This window comes from Bufo bufo, chromosome 10 (assembly GCF_905171765.1).
Source record: "Bufo bufo chromosome 10, aBufBuf1.1, whole genome shotgun sequence".
Lineage (NCBI taxonomy): Eukaryota > Metazoa > Chordata > Amphibia > Anura > Bufonidae > Bufo > Bufo bufo.
In genome coordinates, this window is record NC_053398.1 from 102682450 (window position 1) to 102707857 (window position 25408).

The following is a 25408-nucleotide window of genomic DNA, read 5'->3' on the forward strand; positions in this document are numbered from 1 at the left end:
GGAGCTGGCTGCAGAATCACATAGCCGGCTCCCGGCCTCTATGAGCGATAGCTGCGATCCGCGGTAGTTAACTCCTCAGGTGCCGCGGATCGCAGCTACCGCTCATAGAGGTCGGGAGCCGGCTATGTGATTCTGCAGCCAGCTCCCGCCTCCTGTATATGAATGAATGAGAGACTTATCTTCATTGGTGGCGCAGTGCGCCCCCCCCCCAAGCCCCCCGGTATTAATCATTGGTGGCGCAGTGCACCCCCACCCCAAGCCCCCCAGTATTAATCATTGGTGGCGCAATGCGCCCCCACCCCAATCCCGGCCAATAGTAAAAACATTGGTGGCGCAGTGCGCCCCCCCCCAAGTATTACTCATTGGTGGCAGTGGCCACAGGATCCCCTCTCCCCTGCTCCTCCGATCGGAGCCCCAGGACACTATTGAAGCCCTGGCTGCCATAGTCAGCCCCATGCTGCTGTGTGCACAAAGCACAGAGCAGCAGGGACAGTGTGAGATCCTATTCCCCCTGATAGAGATCTATCAGGGGGAATAGGACAAGGGTTCTAGTCCCTAAGGGGGCTAAAAGTTAGTAAAAAAAACCCACCAAAATATTAAGGCCTCTTTCACACTTGCGTTGTCCGGATCCGGCGTGTACTCCACTTGCCGGAATTACACGCCGGATCCGGAAAAACGCAAGTGTACTGAAAGCATTTGAAGACGGAACCGTCTTCCAAATGCGTTCAGTGTTACTATGGCACCCAGGACGCTATTAAAGTCCTGGTTGCCATAGTAGTAGTGGGGAGCGGGGGAGCGGTATACTTACAGTCCGTGCGGCTCCCGGGGCGCTCCAGAGTGACGTCAGAGCGCCCCATGCGCATGGATGACGTGATCCATGTGATCACATGATCCATGCGCTTGGGGCGCCCTGACGTCACTCTGAAGCGCCCCGGGAGCCGCACAGACGGTAAGTATACTGCTCCCCCGCTCCCCGCTACACTTTACCATGGCTGCCAGGACTTTAGCGTCCCGGCAGCCATGGTAACCGCTCTGAAAAAGCTAAATGTCGGCTCCGGCAATGCGCCGAAACGACGTTTAGCTTAAGGCCGGATCCGGATCAATGCCTTTCAATGGGCATTAATTCCGGATCCGGCCTTGCGGCAAGTGTTCCGGATTTTTGGCCGGAGCAAAAAGCGCAGCATGCTGCGGTATTTTCTCCGGCCAAAAAACGTTCCGTTCCGGAACTGAAGACATCCTGATGCATCCTGAACGGATTTCTCTCCATTCAGAATGCATTAGGATAAAACTGATCAGGATTCTTCCGGCATAGAGCCCCGACGACGGAACTCTATGCCGGAAGACAAGAACGCAAGTGTGAAAGAGCCCTAAGTATAAATGAAAAAGACATAAAAAAAAAATACACATTAACAATAAACATATTAATTTTCAGCAGATTTTTCTCAAAAATGAAAATTCCCAGAATATCGGTATAAATTATCGGCTATTGGCCTGAAAGTTCACAAATTATCGGTATCGGCCCTAAAAAATCAATATCGGTCGATCCCTAGTGAGTACAATAAAGGAATTCAAGAGGGGCCTGGATGTATTTCTGGAGTGTAATAATATTACAGGCTATAGCTACTAGAGAGGGGTCGTTGATCCAGGGAGTTATTCTGATTGCCTGATTGGAGTCGGGAAGGAATTTTTTATTCCCCTAAAGTGAGGAAAATTGGCTTCTACCTCACAGGATTTTTTTTTGCCTTCCTCTGGATCAACTTGCAGGATGACAGGCCGAAATGGATGGACAAATGTCTTTTTTCGGCCTTATGTACTATGTTACAATTGGGCCCATCTGCCACACGTCAAGGCGATCTCTAAGACGGGCTGTTATGGCACCAAAAATGATAAAGAGCAGAGTGGACCCAGCATGCATGTGGAACCTGCACTCCCTGAATTTTATGGTGGCCATTATGGCACATAACAGGTAGTATTTAGTGTTAGGTTCCCGTCTTCTAGAGATCGCCTTGACGTTTGGCAGACGGGTCCAAATAATTTTGTACAAAATGTATTTGCCAAGAATCTCAAATTTGCTAAATAAGCGTAGCATTAGCACCAGAATGTTTTCTATAACTATGGCATTATTGTACTTTGTGTTTACAGAGTGCTGCTGCATTGTGTTTTTTCTGTGTATCTCTATGCTGTGAAAAATGATAATTCATGTTGGACAACCCCTTTAATTGAAAAAAGTGGTGTCACATGGGCAAAGAGTCATAGAAGCAAAGAAAATGCAAGGAAGCGATGAAAACCAGTAGAGAAAGGAAGTTCATGAGTTATTTATTTAAAGGGCTCATTCACACGGCTGTTCGGCCGCTCCGTGCATTGGGGGGCCGCAATTTGCACACCATCCGTGTGGCTGCCGCGACGGATCCAGACTCATTCAACTTGAATGGGTCCATGATCTGTCCACACAGCTAAAAAGTAGTGCATGCACTATTTTTTTTGCGGTGCAGAGGCACGGACAGAAACTGACTTTCTGGATTGCGGATCCATTCAAGTGGTTGCAGACCAATTCAAGTGACGCTGTTTGCAGGCCACAATATGGGAAGGCCGAACGGCGGCTGTGTGAATGAGCTCTAAGACTCCCCCCTTACCCGCACTTCTACTTAACATTCTGAAGTCTGTATTAGGCCTCATGCACATTATTTTTCCTCCATGTGCTATCTGCATTTTCTGCAGATAACCCATTGACTCGTTCATTTCTATGGGGCCATGGACACATCTGTATTTTTTGGCAGATCCATGTAGCCATTCGGCAAATTATAGAACATGTCCTATTCTTGTCTGAGAGTAGTCACTTCTATTGATGTAAGAGGAAAAAAAAAATGCGGAGTGCACACAAAAGCTATCCGTATAATGCAGATCTGTGGATTACGGACACTTTAGTAAATGTGAGCCCCCCTCCAAAAAAAAACTAATCTCAGTGTACCTAGATTTTGGCCTAAAACTGGTACAATTTGCTGCATCTAGGGTTAGAGAAAGTTCCTGTGCATTGTTAGAAAAAGGGGTGTGACCCAATGGAAAGGGGCGTGGACTAAGATGCAATGTTACCTGCCAAATTTCCTTCACAATTCTCTGTGCAGACCTGAGGGCCCATGTCAGGCTCCTATGAACAAAGGATCCCAGCAGTCGCGTCTTTGTGAATCAAATGTCTTTTATTCCATAGACCAGGACCAGGTTTCGGCAATGTGCCTTCATCAACAGGTAATCCAAATACAAACTTAACAGACTATATATGCTCTACAGTCACCGCCCACAGGAGCAAAAGTCCATCCCATAAAGGGAATGGCCAGAAAGTAACAGGTGTAATCAATTTAATAATAGACAAACCAAAGCAGAGAAAAAAGCATCTAGATAGATATTTCATCTTACATTTGTAGATAATACTCTTGTATAACTTTCAAATTTTCAATACCTGAGAAATAAACAGCAAAATATTATAAATATATAACAAAATTATTATATTACAGATACATAACCTCATATTCCCTATTGAGGCCTCTAGGGTGCAATGTGTCCAATGTATGGATCCAAAAGGCTTCCCTCCGTAGCAACATCTTATTAATGTCACCCCCCCTCCGTGGTCTAATCACCTGCTCTATAACCTGGAATTTCAGTTGGGCAATAGAATGTCTGCACTTTTCAAAGTGGCTTGGAATGGGTAATAATAAATTTTTAGTTCTAATGGTCGATTTGTGTTTGTTAATTCTGTCCCTCACTGCCTGCATTGTCTGACCAATGTACAACAGACCACAAGGGCATTTAATCAGATAAACAACATTTGAAGACTCGCATGTAAAAAAACCTTTTACTTCAAACGGATTCCCGGTGTGTGGATGATAAAATGTAGGGCCCTTTATGATGTGTGAACACTGGAGACAATGCAGGCAGGGGAACGTCCCTTTACGCGGTGTTGATAATACACTTTGACGTAACCGATGTTTAGTGCCCCCTAAATCCGCTTTCACTAGCATATCCCTGTAACTGGGGTTCTTCCTATTACAAATCAGGGGTAAACTTTTAAATTCTGAGACCTCTGGATAGGCCTTACCCAATAAATGCCAGTGTTTTCTTACAATATTGTCAATATATGCATTAAAGGGGTGAAATTTATGGATAAATGCTATCCTAGCATCATCCTTTTTCTTATGTTTAACCCTCACTTGACAAGCACCACTGTTCGTTAATACATCTAAGGGATATCCTCTTTCTCTGAATCTAATAGTCATTTCCCCCAGCCTCTGATCCTGTAAGAGCGGATCCGTAACAATCCGCCTTACCCGCTGATATTGAGATTTAGGTATAGACCTTTGGGGATAATTATTATCTCCAGAAGCGTGGGACCGCGATGGGGTCAAACGTGGCCCCGCCCTATGCAAATATATTCATGGCTTCATTTGAGGAAACATATGTATATACCAATGAATTCTATATTGAGAACATTTTGATTTGGAAAAGGTTTATTGATGATATTTTTTGCGTATGGGCGGGGCCACGTGAGACCCTGGTGGCGTTTATGGATCATCTGAATTCAGCATGTGAAGGTCTACAGTTTACAATGACATGCGATAGAGATAAAGTCAGTTTTTTGGATACATTGGTTAAAAAAAACAAGGAAGGTGAATTATCCACTGACCTCTATAGGAAGGAAACGGATCGAAACAGTATTTTGCATTATTCGAGTGCACACCCCCCTTCCTTAAAAAGGTCTATACCTAAATCTCAATATCAGCGGGTAAGGCGGATTGTTACGGATCCGCTCTTACAGGATCAGAGGCTGGGGGAAATGACTATTAGATTCAGAGAAAGAGGATATCCCTTAGATGTATTAACGAACAGTGGTGCTTGTCAAGTGAGGGTTAAACATAAGAAAAAGGATGATGCTAGGATAGCATTTATCCATAAATTTCACCCCTTTAATGCATATATTGACAATATTGTAAGAAAACACTGGCATTTATTGGGTAAGGCCTATCCAGAGGTCTCAGAATTTAAAAGTTTACCCCCTGATTTGTAATAGGAAGAACCCCAGTTATAGGGATATGCTAGTGAAAGCGGATTTAGGGGGCACTAAACATCGGTTACGTCAAAGTGTATTATCAACACCGCGTAAAGGGACGTTCCCCTGCCTGCATTGTCTCCAGTGTTCACACATCATAAAGGGCCCTACATTTTATCATCCACACACCGGGAATCCGTTTGAAGTAAAAGGTTTTTTTACATGCGAGTCTTCAAATGTTGTTTATCTGATTAAATGCCCTTGTGGTCTGTTGTACATTGGTCAGACAATGCAGGCAGTGAGGGACAGAATTAACAAACACAAATCGACCATTAGAACTAAAAATTTATTATTACCCATTCCAAGCCACTTTGAAAAGTGCAGACATTCTATTGCCCAACTGAAATTCCAGGTTATAGAGCAGGTGATTAGACCACGGAGGGGGGGTGACATTAATAAGATGTTGCTACGGAGGGAAGCCTTTTGGATCCATACATTGGACACATTGCACCCTAGAGGCCTCAATAGGGAATATGAGGTTATGTATCTGTAATATAATAATTTTGTTATATATTTATAATATTTTGCTGTTTATTTCTCAGGTATTGAAAATTTGAAAGTTATACAAGAGTATTATCTACAAATGTAAGATGAAATATCTATCTAGATGCTTTTTTCTCTGCTTTGGTTTGTCTATTATTAAATTGATTACACCTGTTACTTTGTGGCCATTCCCTTTATGGGATGGACTTTTGCTCCTGTGGGCGGTGACTGTAGAGCATATATAGTCTGTTAAGTTTGTATTTGGATTACCTGTTGATGAAGGCACATTGCCGAAACCTGGTCCTGGTCTATGGAATAAAAGACATTTGATTCACAAAGACGCGACTGCTGGGATCCTTTGTTCATATTACTGTGGATTGACGTCCTCTCCCGTGCAGCGTGCATTTGAGTGAGTGCTGGTTTCCCCACATCTAAACTACCCATGTCAGGCTCCTGGCTGCCTTTTGGACCTATGGCACCCCACAATACGCAGGACGCCGTTAAATAATCGGCAGCACTGTTGTCCTGCAGTCTTGGGTTTGAATCTGACTAAGGGAAACATCTGCATGTAGATTGTATGTTCTACACGTGTTTGTGTGGGTTTCCTCTGGACATTCGATTCCTACCGCACTCCAAAAAAAACATACTGGTATTAGCTGGCTTGCTATGAGGACTGGTCCTAGTGTGAGAGTGTGTCTGAGATGGAGAACGTAGGATGTGGGGCTAGGGACTGAATGGGACCGCTCTCTGGACGGCACTGTAGAATAGGCTGGCACGATGTGATCAACAGGAAATCACGTGTCGGCAGGATGGAAAAAACAGAACCCAGCCATTTACAGGTGAAACTCCAAAAAAATTTGAATATCGTCCAAAGTTCATTTATTTCAGTAATGCAACTTAAAAGGTGAAACTAACATATGAGAGACTCATTACTATGAGATATTTCAAGCCTTTATTTGTGATAATTTGGATGATTATGGCTTATAGCTTATGAAACCCCAAAGTCTCAATTTTGAGGTCCCCTTTGCTCAGGGGGTATGGATTATTTAGCTGACTAGAGTGTGACACTTTGAGCCTAGAATATTAAACCTTTTCACAAAATTCTAATTTTAAGTTGCATTACTGAATAAATAAACTTTTGCACGATATTCTAATTTTTTGTGTTTCACCTGTATAGCCCACCATCAGTTGTCTCCGAGGGTATTACGTTACATCTGTGACTACTCTCTTGATAGATCCCAAACATGTCCTCTATAAGGGTGCATTGTTTGGACAGCTGCTGACACTGCTCACAGCGTAAGTAAATATGAATGCCGCCCTCTAACATAATCAATCCATCAATTATTTACTGTAATTACAGCAGACACATAATACATTAGAAATATTCACATAGAATGGGAGATTTTGTATAAATATTTAATCTTCTATTTTATATTTCTTCATATTTCCTTTGTTAGGCAGAGCGCTCGGCTTTACTACCATTAGCGCGCCAAAGCAATACAAGCTTGCAAAAAGAAGATACTTCATTTCGCAACGAGAAAAATATAGCCGCATAACAGACAGACCGGTGCCATGTCTGGACTGTAGGGCGGATGGTTAAGGCTACTTTCACACTAGCGTTTTGGCTTTCCATTTGTGAGATCCGTTCAGGATCCGTCCAAAACGGATTAGTTTTGCCCTAATGCATTCTGAATGGATAAGGATCCGCTCAGAATGCATCAGTTTGCCTCCGTTCAGTCTCCATTCCGCTTTGGAGTTGGACACCAAAACGCTGCCTGCAGCGAAACTGAGCCAAACAGATCCGTTCTGACACAATGTAAGTCAATGGGGATGGATCCATTTTCTATGAAACAATCTGGGACAATAGAAAACTGATCCGTCCCCCATTGACTTTCAATGGTGTTGGCCATGTTAAAGATAATACAAACGGATCAGTTCTGAACAGATGCATGCGTTTTTTATAATGACGCACCAAACGCGAGCGTACAAGTAGCCTAAGCTTCATGAAGCCGCATTCCCAGATAGCGGCTTGTGAGCTGGCGCACTGTCGTGAAGCAGCAACACACCTGCCGACAACGTCCTACGGAGTTTCTCTTTGATTGCCTTCATTGTTGAAGAGTAGGGGTCTCCAGTAATTGTCTTGTGTGGCATTAATTTTAGTAATAAAACACCTTCTGTATCCCCAGAAAATGTTGCCATGATCTTTCCAGCTGACTGCTGCACACACAATTTCTTTGGAGTTGGTGACCCCTTGTGCTTCCATAACATGGACTCGTTTGGTCTCAGGATCATGGTGGTGGACCCACGTTTCAAAACCCGTAATAACTCAAGAACCGAAGTCTCCTGGATTTTCTCTAAGCAGGTCTAAATTGCTGGAGACATGTTTTTTGCTCAGGGCCCCACCGGAAACGGACCTTTGACATCAAGACATCATGAATGATGCTGGAAACTGTGCCAACTGAAATGCCTAATTAATGAGCTATAACGTTGACCCAATGATCTTCCAAAATCATGGCCTCCACATTTCCTCTGAAGATGCTTCGACTGGTCACCCAGCCATCTTCAATTGATTCTCTTCCTCATTTAGGCTACTTTCACATCTGCGTTTTTGCGGTCCGGTTTTGAGATCTGGCATGGGATCTCAAAACTGCAGCAAATCGCTTCCGTCGTAATAATACAACTGGCTGCATCCGTTCAGAACAGATCCGGTTGCATTATATTGAAAATAAAGAAACTGTGTCCAGTTTTTGGTGCTGGATCGGGCTTCTTCAGTTTCCCATTCCGCACACAAAAACGCTGCTTGCAGCGGTTTCGTGTCCGGCATGGGAACTCAACAAACCGGAACAGAATGCATTCTGGTGCACTCCATTCTGGTTTGTTCAGTTTTGACCCCATTGACAATGAATAGGAACAAAACTGAAGCGTTGTGCTGCGGTTCGGAGAGCCTTGGCCGGACCTCAAAACCGGACAGCACAACGCAGATGTAAAAGTAGCCTTAAACTACTTGGCCCAAAACTTGACTTGGTAGTAGAAAGGAGCATCGTCACCATATACAGCAATCATCCTTTCATGGATTTCTTTAGGGTTATATTTTTCCTTACGAAGCTCAAAATCCCTCACTCCTTTGTAAGGACCCACACCTTACGGCACTTTGTCATCCCGTCACCTCCAGTGCTTCCATCAGACTGAACTTCTACGGTGTATGCTGAATGTCCAGACATGTCTCAACCTGCGCAGACAAGCTCAGCTCTCTAACACTGACAGAACATGCTGGGGTAGATAACTTATTTAACACCCCTAGTACAAGTCTGAGGAAATGCTCCCAAAAAAAAAATAAAAATAAAATAAAAATATACCTTAAAAGGATTTTCCAGGATTTAGCTAATCAGAATCTGATTGGTGGGGGGTACAATGCCCAGGGCCCCAACCGATCAGCTATCTGAGAAGGCACCAATGCTCATGTTGGTGGCGTGGCCTTCTTGCAGCTTTCCCTAGGCTGTGACATCATATTCACCAGTCACGTGGCCCAGGCCTGTGATGGCTGCACGCCAGCTGTGGTAAAACTACGACTCCCAAGATGCACACTTGCTTGGCTGTTCTCAGAACTCCATAGAAATGAATGGAGCATGCTGGGAGTCGTAGTTTCACCACAGCTGGAGTGCCGGACGTTAGCCATCACTGGCCTAGGCAGAGATCAGCCCCACTGAAGTGAATTGGGTTGAGCTATGATACCAAGCACAGCCACAGCCAATGAACGGCACTCTGCTTGGTGAGCAGAAAGAAGGCCATGGCGCTACTGTGAGCCCCGGTGCCTTCTCAAAACAGCGGATTGTTGGGAGTCCTGGGTGTCGAACCCCCACCAATCAGATAATGATGAATTATCCAGAGGATAGGTCGTCAGTTCAAAAACTCAGAAAACCCCTTTAAGCAGGAACCGCAGACTGCATTGCAAACAGCAAAAAAGCTGTTGTTCTATTTTTTGCACACTTGCACAGGGGCTCTCACCTCTGCACGTCTGAAAAGTAAAGTAGAAGGATGTAGGAGACCGAAAAAAAAGGTTGAGCTGCAAAATGCAGCTCATGGACAAGACTGGGGTCTGTTCAGGACAAAAAGACGACCATTTCTCCCAATCTGTCAATGGAGTTCAAATCAGGACTTTGACCATTTCAAGACCAAAAGAGGTTTCCTGGGATTAAAGAGGAGACACACACACACACACACACAATAGTTTAAAATGCTTTTCAATTATGAAGAAAAATGACATGCTTGGTTACGAGACCTACAAACCTTTCAAGGCTTTAGAACATGAAAGAATCCTACCTTGTCCCTTCTCCACGAAAATGACTTTGGACTCGGGCGTGATATTGGAACCTATGACAATCATCTCCATCCCACCGTTAACTGAGCAACTATTTATATTATATTTGTCCACCTGCGGTAATTCCTGGGCAGATCGCTGGGCTTTTATTAGGAAAAGGGAAAAAAAAAAAGCCAATTACTTACGGTAAATAAAAATCAAAAACACGTTGCCATTAAAACATAAAACTACACAAATGCTACACACGTTCACTGGACACGTTCTCCACTATATTTTCAAATCAAAGTCACAGGGAAAATGAACATACAGAAATTGTAATTTAGCATTTCAGTACAGGCATTCCCCTCCCCTGACAAACCTTTAATTGAGAGGGAATGTGTCAGAAGAAAAAATGTTAAATAGCTTTATATTATAAGTTAAAAGAAAAAAAATTACACTTTTGTTTTTCCATAAGAACTCTTACAAGATATCCATGTCTCTAGCTAAATTTTTTAAATGCATATAATCCTGGCACCATTTACGCTAAAGTGGGAAAAAGATTCCAATTGGGGTGGAATTATAAAAAAAACAAAAACAAAAAAACGCACCATTCCTCCACAGTTTTGTTTGTTTTCTTACACCATTTCCTATGCGGTAAAAGTGAACTGTTACTTTTATTCCCCTGGTCATCGCAATTACAATACCCCACATGTATATTTTTTTCTTGCGTTTTAAACTTTGAATTTTTAATACTTTGGAAAAAACTAATTTTTCTTTTGCACTGCCATATTGTGACCCCCATAACTTTTTTATTTTTATGTGTATGGAGCTGTGTAAGGGCTAATTTTTATAAATTTATTTTTATATTTTCATGACACAGGCGGTTTCACATGCGGTGATGCCCATGTGTTAATTTTTTTAATTATTTATGTATTTTTATTTTGGGGAAAGAGGGGGGCGATTAGAATTTTTTCTTTTACACTTTTTAGTAGTTCCCCTAGGAAACTCTAACAAGCAATCAGTAGATTGCTTCTCTAATAGACTTCAATACATTGCATAGCATTTGAGTCTATTAGAATTACACCGAGTTCCTATGGAGCCCTGCCGCAGGCATGCTCTCCATAGTAACTAGTGTGCAGCTGCCCCGTTCCACTCCTGAGGACAGGGGCTGCAGCACATCCTGCTCCCCCGTGTGCTCCCGGACTTTAGGGTCCCAGATGCTGTGGTCACATTTGAACACGGCATCTGATGTGATCAATGTTTTCATCAAATCACATACAATAGTCCAGGCGGCTATGAACGAGTGGGCACCATTTTTAAATTTCTGCCCTCTGACCTAAATTTACGATGGGCGGCTGGGAAGAGGATAGAGGGCATCTGTCAGCAGATCTGTCCCTATGACACCGGCTGACCTGTTACATGGGCGCTTGGCAGCTGAAGACAGCTGTGTTGGTCCCATGTTCATATGTGCCCGCATTGCTGAGAAAAATGTTTTAATATGTGCAAATGAGCCTCTAGAGGCTCATTTGCATATTTTAAAATGCCATTTTTCTCAGCAATGCGGGCACATATGAACATGGGACCAACACAGATGCCCTTTAAGACTTCCTGTCTTTTGAGAGCAGCTACACATAGGCAATAGACACAATGGACAGGAGGGGACCCCAATGACTTCTCGCCAAAAATTCTAGGGGAAAAGAGTTTAACATAAAAATAGGATTTAAACAATAGGTCATTTTTTTTATGTATGGCACACTCCCTTTAATATAAAATATCTTATTTTACTGTAACATAAAATACAGTACATTTTGGAGCTTTTAGGTATATGTTAGAGTAGAACAGCAAGTCTAAATTCCAGCCCAGGAGCCCCAGCTGGTCATGATTTAAAAGTTTTCATAAAGTGTATCTCTACTGTACCCTTAATGACCAAGCAATTTTCAATTTTGTGTTTGTTTTTTCACTCTGCATCTTCCCAGAGTCATAACTTTTTTATTTTTCCATTCACGTAGACATATGAGGTAGGGATCGACCGATATTGATTTTTTAGGGCCGATACCGATAATTTGTGAACTTTCAGGCCGAAAGCCGATACCGATATTCTGGGTATTTTTATTTTTGAGAAAAAAAAAATTGTCCTACACAAATCTGCTGAAAATTTGGTGCGCCACCAATGTTTTTGCTACTGGGATGGGGGTGGGGGGCGCACTGCGCCACCAATGATTAATACTGGGGGGCTTGGGGGGGGGGGGTGCACTAAGATAAGTCTCTAAATCATTCATATACAGGAGGCGGGAGCTGGCTGCAGAATCACATAGCTGGCTCCCGACCTCTATGAGCGGTAGCTGCGATCCGCGGCACCTAAGGGGTTAACTACCGCAGATCACAGCTACTTGTCATAGAGGTCGGGAGCCGGCTATGTGATTCTGCAGCCAGCTCCCGCCTCCTGTATATGAATGAATGAAAGGCTTATCTTCATTGGTGGCGCAGCGGCCACAGCCCCTCCCCTCCTCTTATCTTCTCTCCTGTCATTGGCGGCAGCAGCAGCACAGGGGGAGGAGACACTGCTTCCTTCTACCCTGTGCTGCAGAGGGAACACAGAGAGCGCTGAGAGCAGAGCGATCCGTGTTCCCCATATGTTATCGGTATATCGGCAAAATAGATGACGATACCGATAACGGTCAAAATCCTCAATATCGGCCGATATCGGTAAAACCGATAATCGGTCGATCCCTAATATGAGGGCTTCTTTGCGTGATAAGTTGTTCTTTCTCATGGCACCATTTAATATTGCATATTATAGTAGGAAGATGGAAAAAATTATCAAATGGGGTGAAATTGTGAAAACTAAAAAAAAAATAAAAAAAATTCTGCCACAGTTTTATGGGTTTCATTTTGACGGCGTTCCCTATGTGGTACAACTAACCAGTTGCCATTTTCCAGGTCAATGCGATTACAACGATTTTTATTGATCTAATTTTGGAGTGTGTATGATTTTTTGGTTACTTTTTATTCAATTTCATTTGGGAGGGGAAGCAAAGGAAAAAAAAAAACGGCAAAAGGGTCTTCTTTTTCATTACGGTGTTCACCTTATGGGATAAATACAGTTATATGTTACTAGTTCGGGAATTTTAAGACACAGTGATGCCTATTATCTTTATTTTATTTTGTTTATTTTCAATATGAGGAAAGGGGTAGATGTGAATAGATAGATGATAGATATATATACTTGAACATGCAACAGTCTGATTGCTTCTCCCATAGACTGCAATGAATTACTATTGCAGCCTATTGGAGTTTCATTGTGTTCCTATTGAGCACTGCTGTAGCAGTCCAAAGAAGGAAGTTAAAGAGCCTGGAAAGAAAGTAAAAAAAACACGCAGTGACTTCTGTACTCCGCGGCAGAAACCACCACAGTTGATTACTTTGAATGCTGCTGACCTGCTTGCAGATTATGGAGCTAAACTGGGAGCAGAAATTCACTGCAACTTCAAGCAGCGTTCGTCAGGACACTGCACCAAGCAATGACGTGTCCCTTCCTGGTGCGGTCACCGCGCTGCCTCCAATTGAAAACAATAAGAGGCAGACAAGAGTCTGCACCAAAATCTGACGGTATAAACCGCTGTGTAAGGTCCGCAAGCATTAAGATATCATACATCAATGTGCAGTGACTGAGAAGAACCTATCTCAGCAGCAGGAGGTACGGGAGGACCGTGGCGATATTACATCAGTGACTGCCTCAGGGTGTGCAGAATATGGTACTCTATAACTAATTAAGGCCTCACGCACACGGCCCTTGACGTTTTTGCTATCTGAAAATTGCGGATCCGCAAAACACAGATACCGGCCGTGTGCGTTCCGCATTTTCGGAACAGTACGTTCTGCCCTCTGTTAGAACTGTCTACTCTTGTAGGACAAAACTGACAAGATTAGGATTTCTATGCCCCTTTCATATAGAACATATACACATATATGTGGTATATAGCATAATTAATATCTGTCACAGATGTTCTCACCCTGTGAAATCCTCAAAACAGGATTTTTTTTACCTTGATAACCAGACACTGGGATAAGAATCCTGATCAGTAGTGAGGCCCAGGCATCGCCACATTCTGCCCCCAATACGAGCAGTCGTGCTCAATACGCTGCTTCAGAATATGGAACATTAAAGCGAGAAAAAAAAGAAAAAAACTAATTTGCTGTGTTGGTTGGACATGTATAATACTTACAACATTCAATGGGTATGGAAGCAGTTTGTATAGAGAGAACTTTTCCATTTGCCTGGGGTATGTGCACTCTGAACACCAGGCGCACCCGGGTATTCTTCCTGCCAATGTCCGTCTCTCCTTTACGCAATTCAATATCAGAATTCCGCAGCTTTAAAATCCCAGCACAGTCAATGCTGTAAAACATTTATAATCAGACAGGAGGCTATCAGAAGAGACAAGACACCATTCAGACAAGGCCTGTCCTACAAAAACACACCTTCAGCCAAGCGAATAACATACTGCACAGCGCTGGTACACGTACACCGGTGACAAACCTAACACGACACCAAATCTAATCAAGTTGCCACTTTGCTCATTTATGCCTAACGGATTTTATGTCTGATGCTGTTGGGGGGGGTTGTTTTTCTTTGCATCTGAGATGTATATGCTTTAAAAAGGTGTTATCCCATGAATAATGTTAAAAGAGAGCATATAGTACATGCAAATACCTTTCTAACAAACCTAAAACCAGCCCTGCACCTCACATGGATCCAGAGATCTCCTCATTCATTGCTCTGCTAGATTTATATCAAGCTGACAGCTCAGGGGGCGTGCCCATGCTCTCCCTATCACAGCTCAGGGGGCGTGCCCATGCTCTCCCTATCACAGCTCAGGGGGCGTGCCCATGCTCTCCCTATCAGCTCAGGGGGCGTGCCCATGCTCTCCCTATCACAGCTCAGGGGGCGTGCCCATGCTCTCCCTATCACAGCTCAGTGATCTAGCAGGGCAATTTGAGCAATGACTGTGGAGATCTCTGGATCCATGTGAGGTACAGGGCTGGTTCTAGCTTTGTTAGAGATTGTCATGTTCTATATGATGTCTTTCATTTTTTATATTAGTCATGGCATAACGCCTTCTATTACTAACTGCACATGTAATAGGCATTATTTAACCATTGGTGCTGTTGTCCGATGGTTTAAAGGGGTTGTTCATCTGCTGCTGGGTTCTGGCTCTTTGGATACCCTGCCTGGCTCTAATCTCCATGTGTCATTACCCTGTTTGACGTGGATCATGTGGCCAGTCACTGGCTGCAGCGGACACGTGACCTGCGTCAAACAGGACCTTGACGACTGGAGACCGAAGCCAGGGAAGTGAAGGAGCAGGAATCCAGTGGTGGAGAGCAAATAAGTATGCTTCCTTACGCAGGTCTGGCAATGTGGTGGGGGTCTGGTAGAAAGGCCCAAAGAAAATGAACAACCCCTCTGGTAAGCCTAATTTAAAGTTTACCTGCAGTTCTCCACACCTGCTTCCCAGCAATGCACTCAGAAAATGGCCACTGATGTAGAGTCCAGTCCATCAGGGGTCTCCATTGACTTACACTGGGGACAAACTTCACCTGTCCATCCCCAGAGTAAGGGAATAGAGGCTGGAGGGTGGCAGACCTGCAAATAAAAATAAATTAAGCATATTAAACCATCGGACATTGGTACTGATGGCTCAGTAATGCCTACTACTACCGTACTAGCTACAGGCATGTGCAGCTAGTGATAGATAGTGGTCAAACCCCTTGTTCGGGTTCTATCCTCAGGACAGGCCATCAATATCAGGCACCCCACCGATCAGCTGTCCTCAGCAGGCACTTATGCTGGAAATCACACAGGGGGTTGTAGCTGGAAGCAGAACTCTCCGTCCGCTGTGTAGTGGTCGTGCTCGGGTCCCGCAGCTCCACTCCACGTGAAGTGGGCAGGAAATTCATTGTCTGTCACTAATAAAAGTCATAGTGCTATCGTGGTGCCTGCATCAAACAATAATGTTAGCCGGGTAATTATAGACCTGAAAGCCTAACATCTAGCAATGCATGAAGGGCGCTAATATAAATAGGACACCTGCCGGCACGCAGCGTTTGCCTACAATGGGCAAGCACACGTTCAGTGCTCCCAGTCTGCTGGAAGCGACATTCAGTCTACCACTATCTACATGTAATTGTGCTGCATTGATAACAGAAAGGTGTTCATTCCAACATACTATATATAATAGATCACCGTACACACCTGGCACACATATTGTTTTCTGGTAAGAGCGGGATTTCCAGAACTTTCGTGCTTGCTACGATAATCTCTTGGCTTGCGGTACCTACGGTTTTCCCAGTTATTCTGTGCACCTGGTAAAACACGTGAGGCCTCAAGTAACGGTCGTCTGCTGTTCCAATAAACATCTGCAGGTTGACAGGCTTCTCCGTGTAACCTACCAGCTGGAAGACAAGACAGAAATCAGCATTTACTGCCGAGAATCCTTTCACCGCAGTTACAGTCGTAAGAAAACGTAAAATGTAAAGGAATTGCCTGGATTTCTACACTGTGGTCACAATTATACAGTCTAGCGCAGGCATGCTCAACCTGCGGCCCTCCAGCTGTTGCAAAACTACAACTACAGCAGGGCATTGTGGGAGTTGTAGTTTAATAACAGCTGGAGGGCCGCAGGTTGAGCATGCCTAATCTAGCTAAACTGATCACACACAAGCAGTTGTACTATTCTCCTCCATTATTGACCACATTGAGTAAGGCAGAAAAAGTAGGTGAACCCTTGAATTTTATAACATGTAGATCTCCCTTTAGTAGCAATCACCTCCAACGACATTTACAGTAGCTGCAAATAACATTTGAACAATGTTGAGGAGAAATTTTGGACAATTCCTCCCTGCCAATGAGAGTCCCGGTTTCCAAGCATCAATATTTCTGGGAAGCCTTGGGGGCACAGCCCTCTTCAGGTGTACACTCGCCCCGCTGGTATACGGAGGGACTGCTGAGCTCATGCATTGTGTGTGCATGGCGCAAGAGACCTCTCAATGTATTCCAACTCTGATTCAAAGGCAAGCAGCTGGGAAACAGACGAGTATGCCCATGTACGTTAATGACCGGCAGCAGTACTATTCAGGTACCAGTTTTGGGGGGGTGACAGATTCCATTTAAGTTCAGGACTTTGACTTGGCCATTCAAAACACAACGGAGGGAACTTACCATTCCCTACCCACGCCAATTTTCTAGCATAAAAAAAAAAAAAAAAAAAAAAAAAGACACGGCGCCTACTCCACTTTCCCGTGAAGGGTGCGTGGTGAGGGCGGTCAGCGGGCCCAGTTTTCTGGTGTAAAGGAAGATTGAAATCCAGCTCTGAGCTCGGCGCACAGACTGCTGGAAGGATACGCCTAATTCTTAACGAAGCGTGCGTCTCGTCATACATTAGGCACATCCTCCGGAAGCAGGGGATATCACAGACTGGGGTAAAACTCTAGTCTAGGATTAATCCCAACCCCCACCCCAATTCGTTTTTCAACCATTCTCAGCCGATTTCCCCAGAAGCACTGTAGAATATCCAGGTGGTCCTAGACAAACCTAAAAGAATATTTTGCTTCTTATTACTGATGCGCTGTCAAACCCCCCCCCCACCAAATGACAACATTTATAACTCGACAGGCCAAGATACACGGAACACCTAGGCCAGGGATGGCCAACCTGCGGCTCTCCAGCTGTTGCAAAACTACAACTCCCAGCATGCCCAGTCTGCCTACAGCAGGGCATGGTGGGAGTTGTAGTTAGACAGCTGGAGACCCGCAGGTTGGCCATCCCTGACCTAGGCAGTACACCGTCTCTGGGAATTCTTAAGGCCTCATGCACACGACACGTGTGCCGGCCGTGCCTGTGCTGCGGACCGCAAATTGCAGTTCGCAATGCACGGGCACTGACCGCGTGTCTGCCGTCTGTGGACCCATTGACTTGAATGGGGTCCGCGATCGGCAGCACAAATAAGTAGTGCATGGACTACATGAGGTGAATGTTTGCGGGCCACAAGGCGGGCACGGACCTGCTACGGTCTTGTGCAAGAGTCATATCCTTAAGATTTTTGTGGAATGGCCATGTGAACATACGGAAATGGAATGCACGCAGAGTAAATTCATTTTTTTTTGTGCGGACCCTCTGAAGTGAATGGATTGGAATATGGGCCGCAAAAAAAAAAAAAAACGGCACGGAAAAAAAATACATTTCTGTGCGTGAGTCTTAAGCTTTATGTTACAGTGAAAAAAAAAAGGTATGCAGAACGGATATGCTGGTACACGCTGGTACAGCTTCTCCACGTCCCCACCTATTCCTCGGTTGAACTTGATGGACTTATCTCTTACTATATAACTATGGGGTGAGGGGCTATGGATATACTGAGAGAGGAACGTGAAACGAAATGTTAACAGACCCTGAGAAAGCGGGAGAGCCTGTGAGTGATATATACCGTACTCACTGCCCAACAGCTGCAAAGGGTAGTGCAGCCAGAAATGAAACCCTTCCCCCAAAGAAATGGAGAAAGACAGAAATAGTGCTGCAGCGAGACACAGTGCAGAGCGCTGCAGCGACTATGGAGGATCATACATGAGCTGCACATCACAGGCCGAGGACGGAAGGAACGCAAATAGAGAAAGGTGGTGGAACGTGGCACAGACTGGAAGAATACCCATACACACAGAGAACAGGTGCCACTGACAGAATCAATGTCACTCGCAGAACCTGTAAAGGGGTGAAATACAGAAGGCAGCAAGTGACAAGTCAGCTCTTGAAAGCAGAAAAAACGAGTAAGGCTACTTTTACACCAGCGTTTCACTAGATCCGGAAGGGCTCAGCAAAAACGCTTCCGTTATCGATAATAGAACCGTCTGCATCCGCTATGAACGGATCCGGTTGTATTATCTGTAACATACCCAAGACGGATCCGTCATGAACTCCATTGAAAGTCAAAAGGGGACAGATCAGTTTTCTATTGTGTCAGAAAAAACGGATCCGTCCCCATTGACTTGCATTGTGGGTCATGACGGATTCGTCTTGCTCCGCATCCCAGGACGGAAAGCAAGCCGCAGCATGCTGCTGCTTGCTCTACGGTATGAGAACGGAAGGGAATTCTTTTTGGAGCATCCGTTCTGCTCAGTTACGTATTGTCCCTATTGACAATGAATGGGGACAAAACTGAAGCGTTTATTTCCGGTACCGAGACCCTACGATGGATCTCAAGACCAGAAAATAGAGACACTAGTGTGAAAGTAGCCCTAGTGTAAGGATCCGGACGACTGACAAGCAGCAAACTGTGACGGCCAGACGACTGGATGAGAGAATCGGCAGAACAGCGTGCCTTTTGAGAATGGTCATGGTATGTAGTAGGTAATACCTACCAAGAGTGGTCCAAGGGAGGACAACTGGTGATCTGGGGACAGGGTCATGGGCACCAAAGGCTAATGGGTGCTATGGGGTCCAATCCCACAGAAGATACTGCAGCTACACAGTGCAAGTCACTGCTGGTCAGAACACCCGGGGAAGGGCACAACATTTATTTGCACCAATTTTAAGGCATCAAAAAGTCAAACCTTTTTTTACTCCTCTCATCACTTTTCAAAAGTGCTAAGGAAAGGTGGGCGAGGTCTGACTGATTTATTAGAAATTTATTAGGATTTATTAGAAATTAGGAGGGAAATTGGTGTTAACAATAGCTCATAACAGGCACAGATTTCAACCCAGGATGTGCCAAATTCCTGAAGAAGGTGCAAGAGTGGCGGCTGAAGCGTCCATTTTAATGCATCTCCCTCACAGGGCATCACAAAATCACTGACAACGCAATGCTAAGATGATGGGAAACCCTTTCTACCCCTGATAACGGGGACCCTGTGCTGGAACCCACCCCCGATATCTGCTTTCACACCCTAGAGCAGTGATGGCTAACCTCCGGCACTCCAGCTGTGGTAAAACTACGACTCCCAAGATGTACACTTGCTTGGCTGTTCTCAGAACTCCACAGAAATGAATGGAGCATGCTGGGAGTTGTAGTTTCACCACAGCTGGAGTTTAGCCATCACTGCCCTATAGCGTCCCGATGCATTCCCCCCCCCCCCCCCCCCCCCCCCCCCATCATGTTCATCAGGGGACAAAAATGCACAGTAGGGTACAATGTACAAAATATCACAAAAAAAAAATATATAGAACCAATAAGGTTGCCGATTCAATATGGCCCCTAATCCAGTTCGAGTTATACAATACATAGGACGCACATTTCATATCCATCGCATCTCAAGCCTTGCGAGATACAGCTTTATAATGCACAAGAGCTAATGAGAACCGCCCATTACGATATATATTGTAAGCCAGAACCAAATAAATGGATATAATTAAAGGTCAAAAATAGGACCACTCACTTTTCTGGGCGGTGGAGGGGCACAGCAGCTAAAAAGGTCTACTGGCAGCAGCACCGATATGGCTGTCATACGTTTTGATACTGTTAGGGCTCATTCAGACGAACATATGGCGGACTGCAAACAGGGTTCACCCTCCACAATCCGCAAAAAAGGTCTAAAGATAGGACATGTCCTATCTTTTGCGGAGCGGAGGCACGGATAGGAAGCCCATGGAAACGATAGCCGTATTTTGCGGACTGCAGACCCATTCATGTCATTGGGTTCGCAACGCAGCACGGAGTTTACACAGCCGATTCCCGTGTATTGCAAACTGCTATTTGCGGAGGCCATACGGTCGTCTAAATGAGCTGTAATAGTGAAGAGAAATATAGCAAGGCTTCGTTCACATCACCGCTCAGCCTTTCCGTTTTGAAGTGGAGACAAAAGTCCTGCGCGCACAACTTTTGTCTCCGCTCCAAAATCATCTTTTGAACGGAAACATAACGGACCCCATTATAGTCTATGGGGTCCGTAGGCTCCGTTATGTGCCGAATCCGTCCTCCAGCTCCTAAATGGAGCAGGAGAACGGAAAGGCTGAACGCCGATGTGAACGAAGCCTTAGAAAAGACACGTCAGCCAGTTATAACTTGTATTCTGCTCACTAACTATGGCTACATACAGATGCCTTACACCAGGGGCGCACAACCATTTCCGGTCCAAGGGCCACATTACCTAGCAGGAGAATGGGGGTCACCATGTAACTGCACCGGCATTACAGAGAGAACATGCTCGCATGTGTCAATCATGGTAACTGACTCCCATGATCTAGAACTGATAGTCGCTCGCATAGATGGCCACCCCTGAAGGCTACATAGCACTTTCCGCACGCCACCCTCTGATATATGGGGTGCTCATCCCTGTTGCTGATCTGTGTGCCACTCCTCTGAGATGGATACTACAGTACATGTCTGTGTCCATGGGATTGGGGGCTACATCACCAGCCGCACGTGGTCCCGGGGCTGCAGGTTGGGCACCCCTGCCTTATACCATCCAAAGCTGCAGGTCTACGAATGGCAACTGCAAGTCTGAAAGAAAACTCAACATATTCAAAGTTCATAGAGGGAAAAAATAAAACAAAGAGGATGAAGAGCTGAGATGTTCACACGGCCGGCGCACTGTCAGCAGACTGTGCACACAGGGAACGCTGCCAGCTCTCGCTTCTGTTTCCCTGCCGTTTCCATAGCAAAGGCCAATGCCTGCGTAAGCTAACCAAAGCTGAGCGACCAGAAAGGAAGCAGTGAAGGTCACAATGGGATAAGCTCTGTGTTTGCAAGGTAGCACCAAGACAAACGGATGAGGCCATCTCAATTTGCTTTATTCAGCCCATGTGAAGCAATGACACATTTTTTCACAATGGGGACAAGATGAAATCCCTTCGAGACCAAGATCAGACATCTGACGACTTGTTAGAATGCATTTAACTAGATGGAACCAAGGGCGAGAACGTACAGGATCCCTATACGAACTCACGCGTACCACACAGCGAAGCAGACGCAACACTTTTTGGAATTAAAGGGGTATTCCGGTTACATTGTTATCCCCCTATCCACAGGAGAGGGGATAACTAATATATTGGTCAGGGTCCAGACTATGAGAACGGGGCCCCAGTGCCCCCTGCAGCCCTCCTGAAATGGAGCGCCCGGTCAGGCATGCGTGTGACCGGTTCATTCATTTCCAGAGATAGGCGAGTACAGCGCTCACCTATCTCCGGATCTACCATGAAAATGAATGGAGCGGCCACAGGAGTACGGCACCCCCATTCTTGTGAATTTCTTCCTATATATTGGCCATACCTTGTGGATCCACTTCTGGATTTAGATAAAAAATATATATATAATATATATACACACACACACACATACACACACACACATACACACACACATTATATGGAGTCAGCAAGGTGACAAAAAAGGGGCAAACACTGCTAACAGCTTGGGGAAATGTATTCAAAAGGTTAATAAACTGAAAAACGGATTAGCTTAAAAGGACACTTCCACACTTTTTCACTATTATAGTTTATTAAAAACTACATGCAGTATTTCTTTTACAGTCACTCCATACAAACTACTTATTATACTTGAATTTCTTCCCCGTCTGCACAGTAGAGAGAGGATCACTTAACACTGTCAGACCATCAGCCGGACCAGGGAGGAGTTAGGGGTGGTGACAATCAGAGCACCACACCTTCACTACTTGGGGTCCATTCACACGTCCGTAAGGCTGGGTTCACACCTGAGCGTTTTACAGCGCGTTCCTACGCGCTGTAAACCGCTCAACAGGCAAGAACCAATGCTTCCCTATGGGCATGGTTCTCACCTGAGCGTTTTACAGCGCGTACGAACGCGCTGTAAAACGCCATACGCCCCAAGAAGTACAGGAGCTTCTTTGGGGCGTATGGTCGCACGTTCCCGTACATAGACGTTTGCATTTCCGGAGCCGCGTATGTGAGATGCCCGAAATAATCGCGCATACAGAGCGCTCCTTCGTACGCTCAGGTCGGAACCCAGCGTAAGTGTTTTGCGGACCGCACATCGCCGGCACTATAATAGAAAATGCCTAATCTTGTCCGCAATTGCAGACAAGAATAGGACATGTTCAATTTTTTGGGGTGGAAACAGAAGCACGGATGCGGAAGTGCGGATCTGCAAATCCAGACAGCACATTCCGGCCCCATTGAAAATGAACGGGTCTGCACCCGTTTCGCAAGATTGCAGTACGGATGCGGACCCATTTTGCAGACGTGTGAATGGACCCTTATCCTGGCCAAATATTATTTATATAATATTATATTTAAAAAAGGAAAACTGTGCACGTTTCACACTGGCCACTAGGCCTATAATAGGTCAAGATTTTCTGTACTTTGACAGCAGCCACATGACTGCAGGGGACCTCAGTGACTTCTATGGGAGAATTTTCTAGGCAAGCTCTGTGACCTGTGCAAAGGTCAGGAGGGAGTAGACGAGCTGTCATATCACCTATTGTGGATGGGGGATCTTGTGTTATCTGTCATTGTAATTCTACATGTGAAAATGGAATAAACACATATCTTAGGCTGGTTTCACACCTGAGAACAGCCTGCTGTAATTCTCAGGATCCAGCACTGCCAGATAAAAATGGAATGCCTGCTGGCCCTCATTAAAGGGGTTCTCCAGGCTTTAATATTAATGGTCATCAATATCGGATCGCCGGGGGTCCCACACTCGGCACCTTCGCCAATCAGCTGTATGAAGGGAAGGCGTGCGCTGTGTGCACGTGCCGTCTCCCATCTCTCTTCCTGTTTGCTGCTGCTATGTCTATGGTAAGCAAGAAGAGAGAAGGCACACGTGCTCCTTCCCTTCATACGACTGCCAGGTGTTGGTCCCCCAGCGATCTGATATTAATGACCTATCCTGAGGATAGGGTATAAATATTAAAAGCCCGGAGAACCCCTTAAAGGCCGCATTACAGCAGACCATTTAGAAAATAATAATAATAAAAAAATAATAATCGGCTGGACACAAACTGCTGCACCCTGCGGTTTGTGTCCGGCCAATTCCAGGCATTATCTGGTGGAACAGCCGGCCAGAATTCAGATCGCAGGTGTGAAACTAGCCTTGCCAAACTGCTGTGAAAAATGAGTGCATTTATCTGGCCCCTAATAGAACAGTCCTAATCCTTGTCTATAATGCGGACAATAATAAGGACATGTTCTACTTTTTTGCAGAACGGTCATACGGAGACGGAATGCACACAGAGGTTTTTTGTGGACCCATTGAAATGAATGGTTCTGCATACAGTCCGCAAAAAAAACATGGGACGGGCACGGAAAGAAAATACGTTCGTGTGCATGAAACCTCAGACAGTGCCAGTCCTGTGCAGGTTTACGTAGAACCCACTCTACTGCAACAATGTCTTCTCCTGGAAGTTACATGGTACGAGAAGTGGTCACAGGAGACTAGGTTCTACATAAACCCACATGGGATCAGGCAAGTGAACCAGGAGAGATCAGGTTTTATTTTATATTTTGAGTTGTTGGTTTGCGGTGGGTCCACGGGTAATCCACCCCAAAATCTGCATGAAATTCGGATGCACAGAATCCGCAGCAGTTTTGTCAGGTATGGCCACACTACTGACATGTTGTGGAGTTAAACATCCCCATAGCCGGTCATTTTCTGCACATAAAATATACGCTAAGGCTTCTTTCACGCAGTCAGTATTTGCTCAGTATTTTTGCATCAGTATTTGTAAGCCAAGACCAGGAGTGGGTCCAAAACACAGAAGAGGAACAATTCTATTATACCTCATCTCTGTAGGTTCCACCCCGGGTTTTGGCTTTCAAATACTGACCGTGTGAAACAGGCCAGAGTATGAATCGGAATCTGTACAAATAACACTCGCTCCGCTGGAACAATAAAAACTTCTGCAGATTTTCAATCCGCAAATACACACAGAAAAACCGCAGCAATTTCCGTTACGTGTAAACAAGTCCATACAGTTATGGCAAAGTAAATTGGGATTTTTACAAATTTCATCTACACCCTGTGGAAAAATGTGTGGTAAAAATTGACATGGTGTCAGAGTTATCCAATACATTCCAGAACTGTAAGGGTTACATAGCATCATAAATCAATATAATGCTATGCGACCTCGGGCAGTGCCAGGAGGTCAGGATGGGTGTTGCTCTGCGAGTCCGGAGCGCGACACTCTCGTCTGAAAGGGGCCTTAGAGCAGGTTTCAAAAGGGGCCTTAGGAACACTGTATACATTAGACACTGTAGTGTCTACACCGTGGGCTCAGTAGTTGCTCAGATTATACGGACTGTCTGATAGAACAGTATTGGTTGGTGCACATGTATTTGTTACAGGGGTTATCCCATGACTAATGTAAAAAATCAAAATCAATCATAGTACATGACAAGTAAGAACCAGCCCTGTACCTCACATGGATCCAGAGATCTTCCCATTCATTGCTCTGCTACATTTATATCAAGCTGACAGCTCAGGGGGGCGTGTCCATGCTCTCCCCGCCACAGCTCAGGGGGGGGCGTGTCCATGCTCTCCCCGCCACAGCTCAGGGGGGGGCGT

General features: G+C 45.0%; 1 protein-coding gene across 3 annotated transcripts in view; it reads right to left on the reverse strand.

The window, feature by feature from the left end:
• The window catches only part of NFATC3 (nuclear factor of activated T cells 3), a 130910-nt gene that overhangs the window by 57445 nt on the left and 48057 nt on the right, over positions 1–25408 (reverse strand). For all 3 annotated transcript variants that reach the window (XM_040409385.1, XM_040409386.1, XM_040409387.1), the window contains 3 exons: positions 16135–16334; positions 14105–14277; positions 9902–10042 (listed from right to left, as the gene is read on the reverse strand). In XM_040409385.1, coding sequence (XP_040265319.1) covers positions 9902–10042; positions 14105–14277; positions 16135–16334 — 514 coding nt within the window. The remainder of the gene's footprint in view (positions 1–9901; positions 10043–14104; positions 14278–16134; positions 16335–25408) is intronic.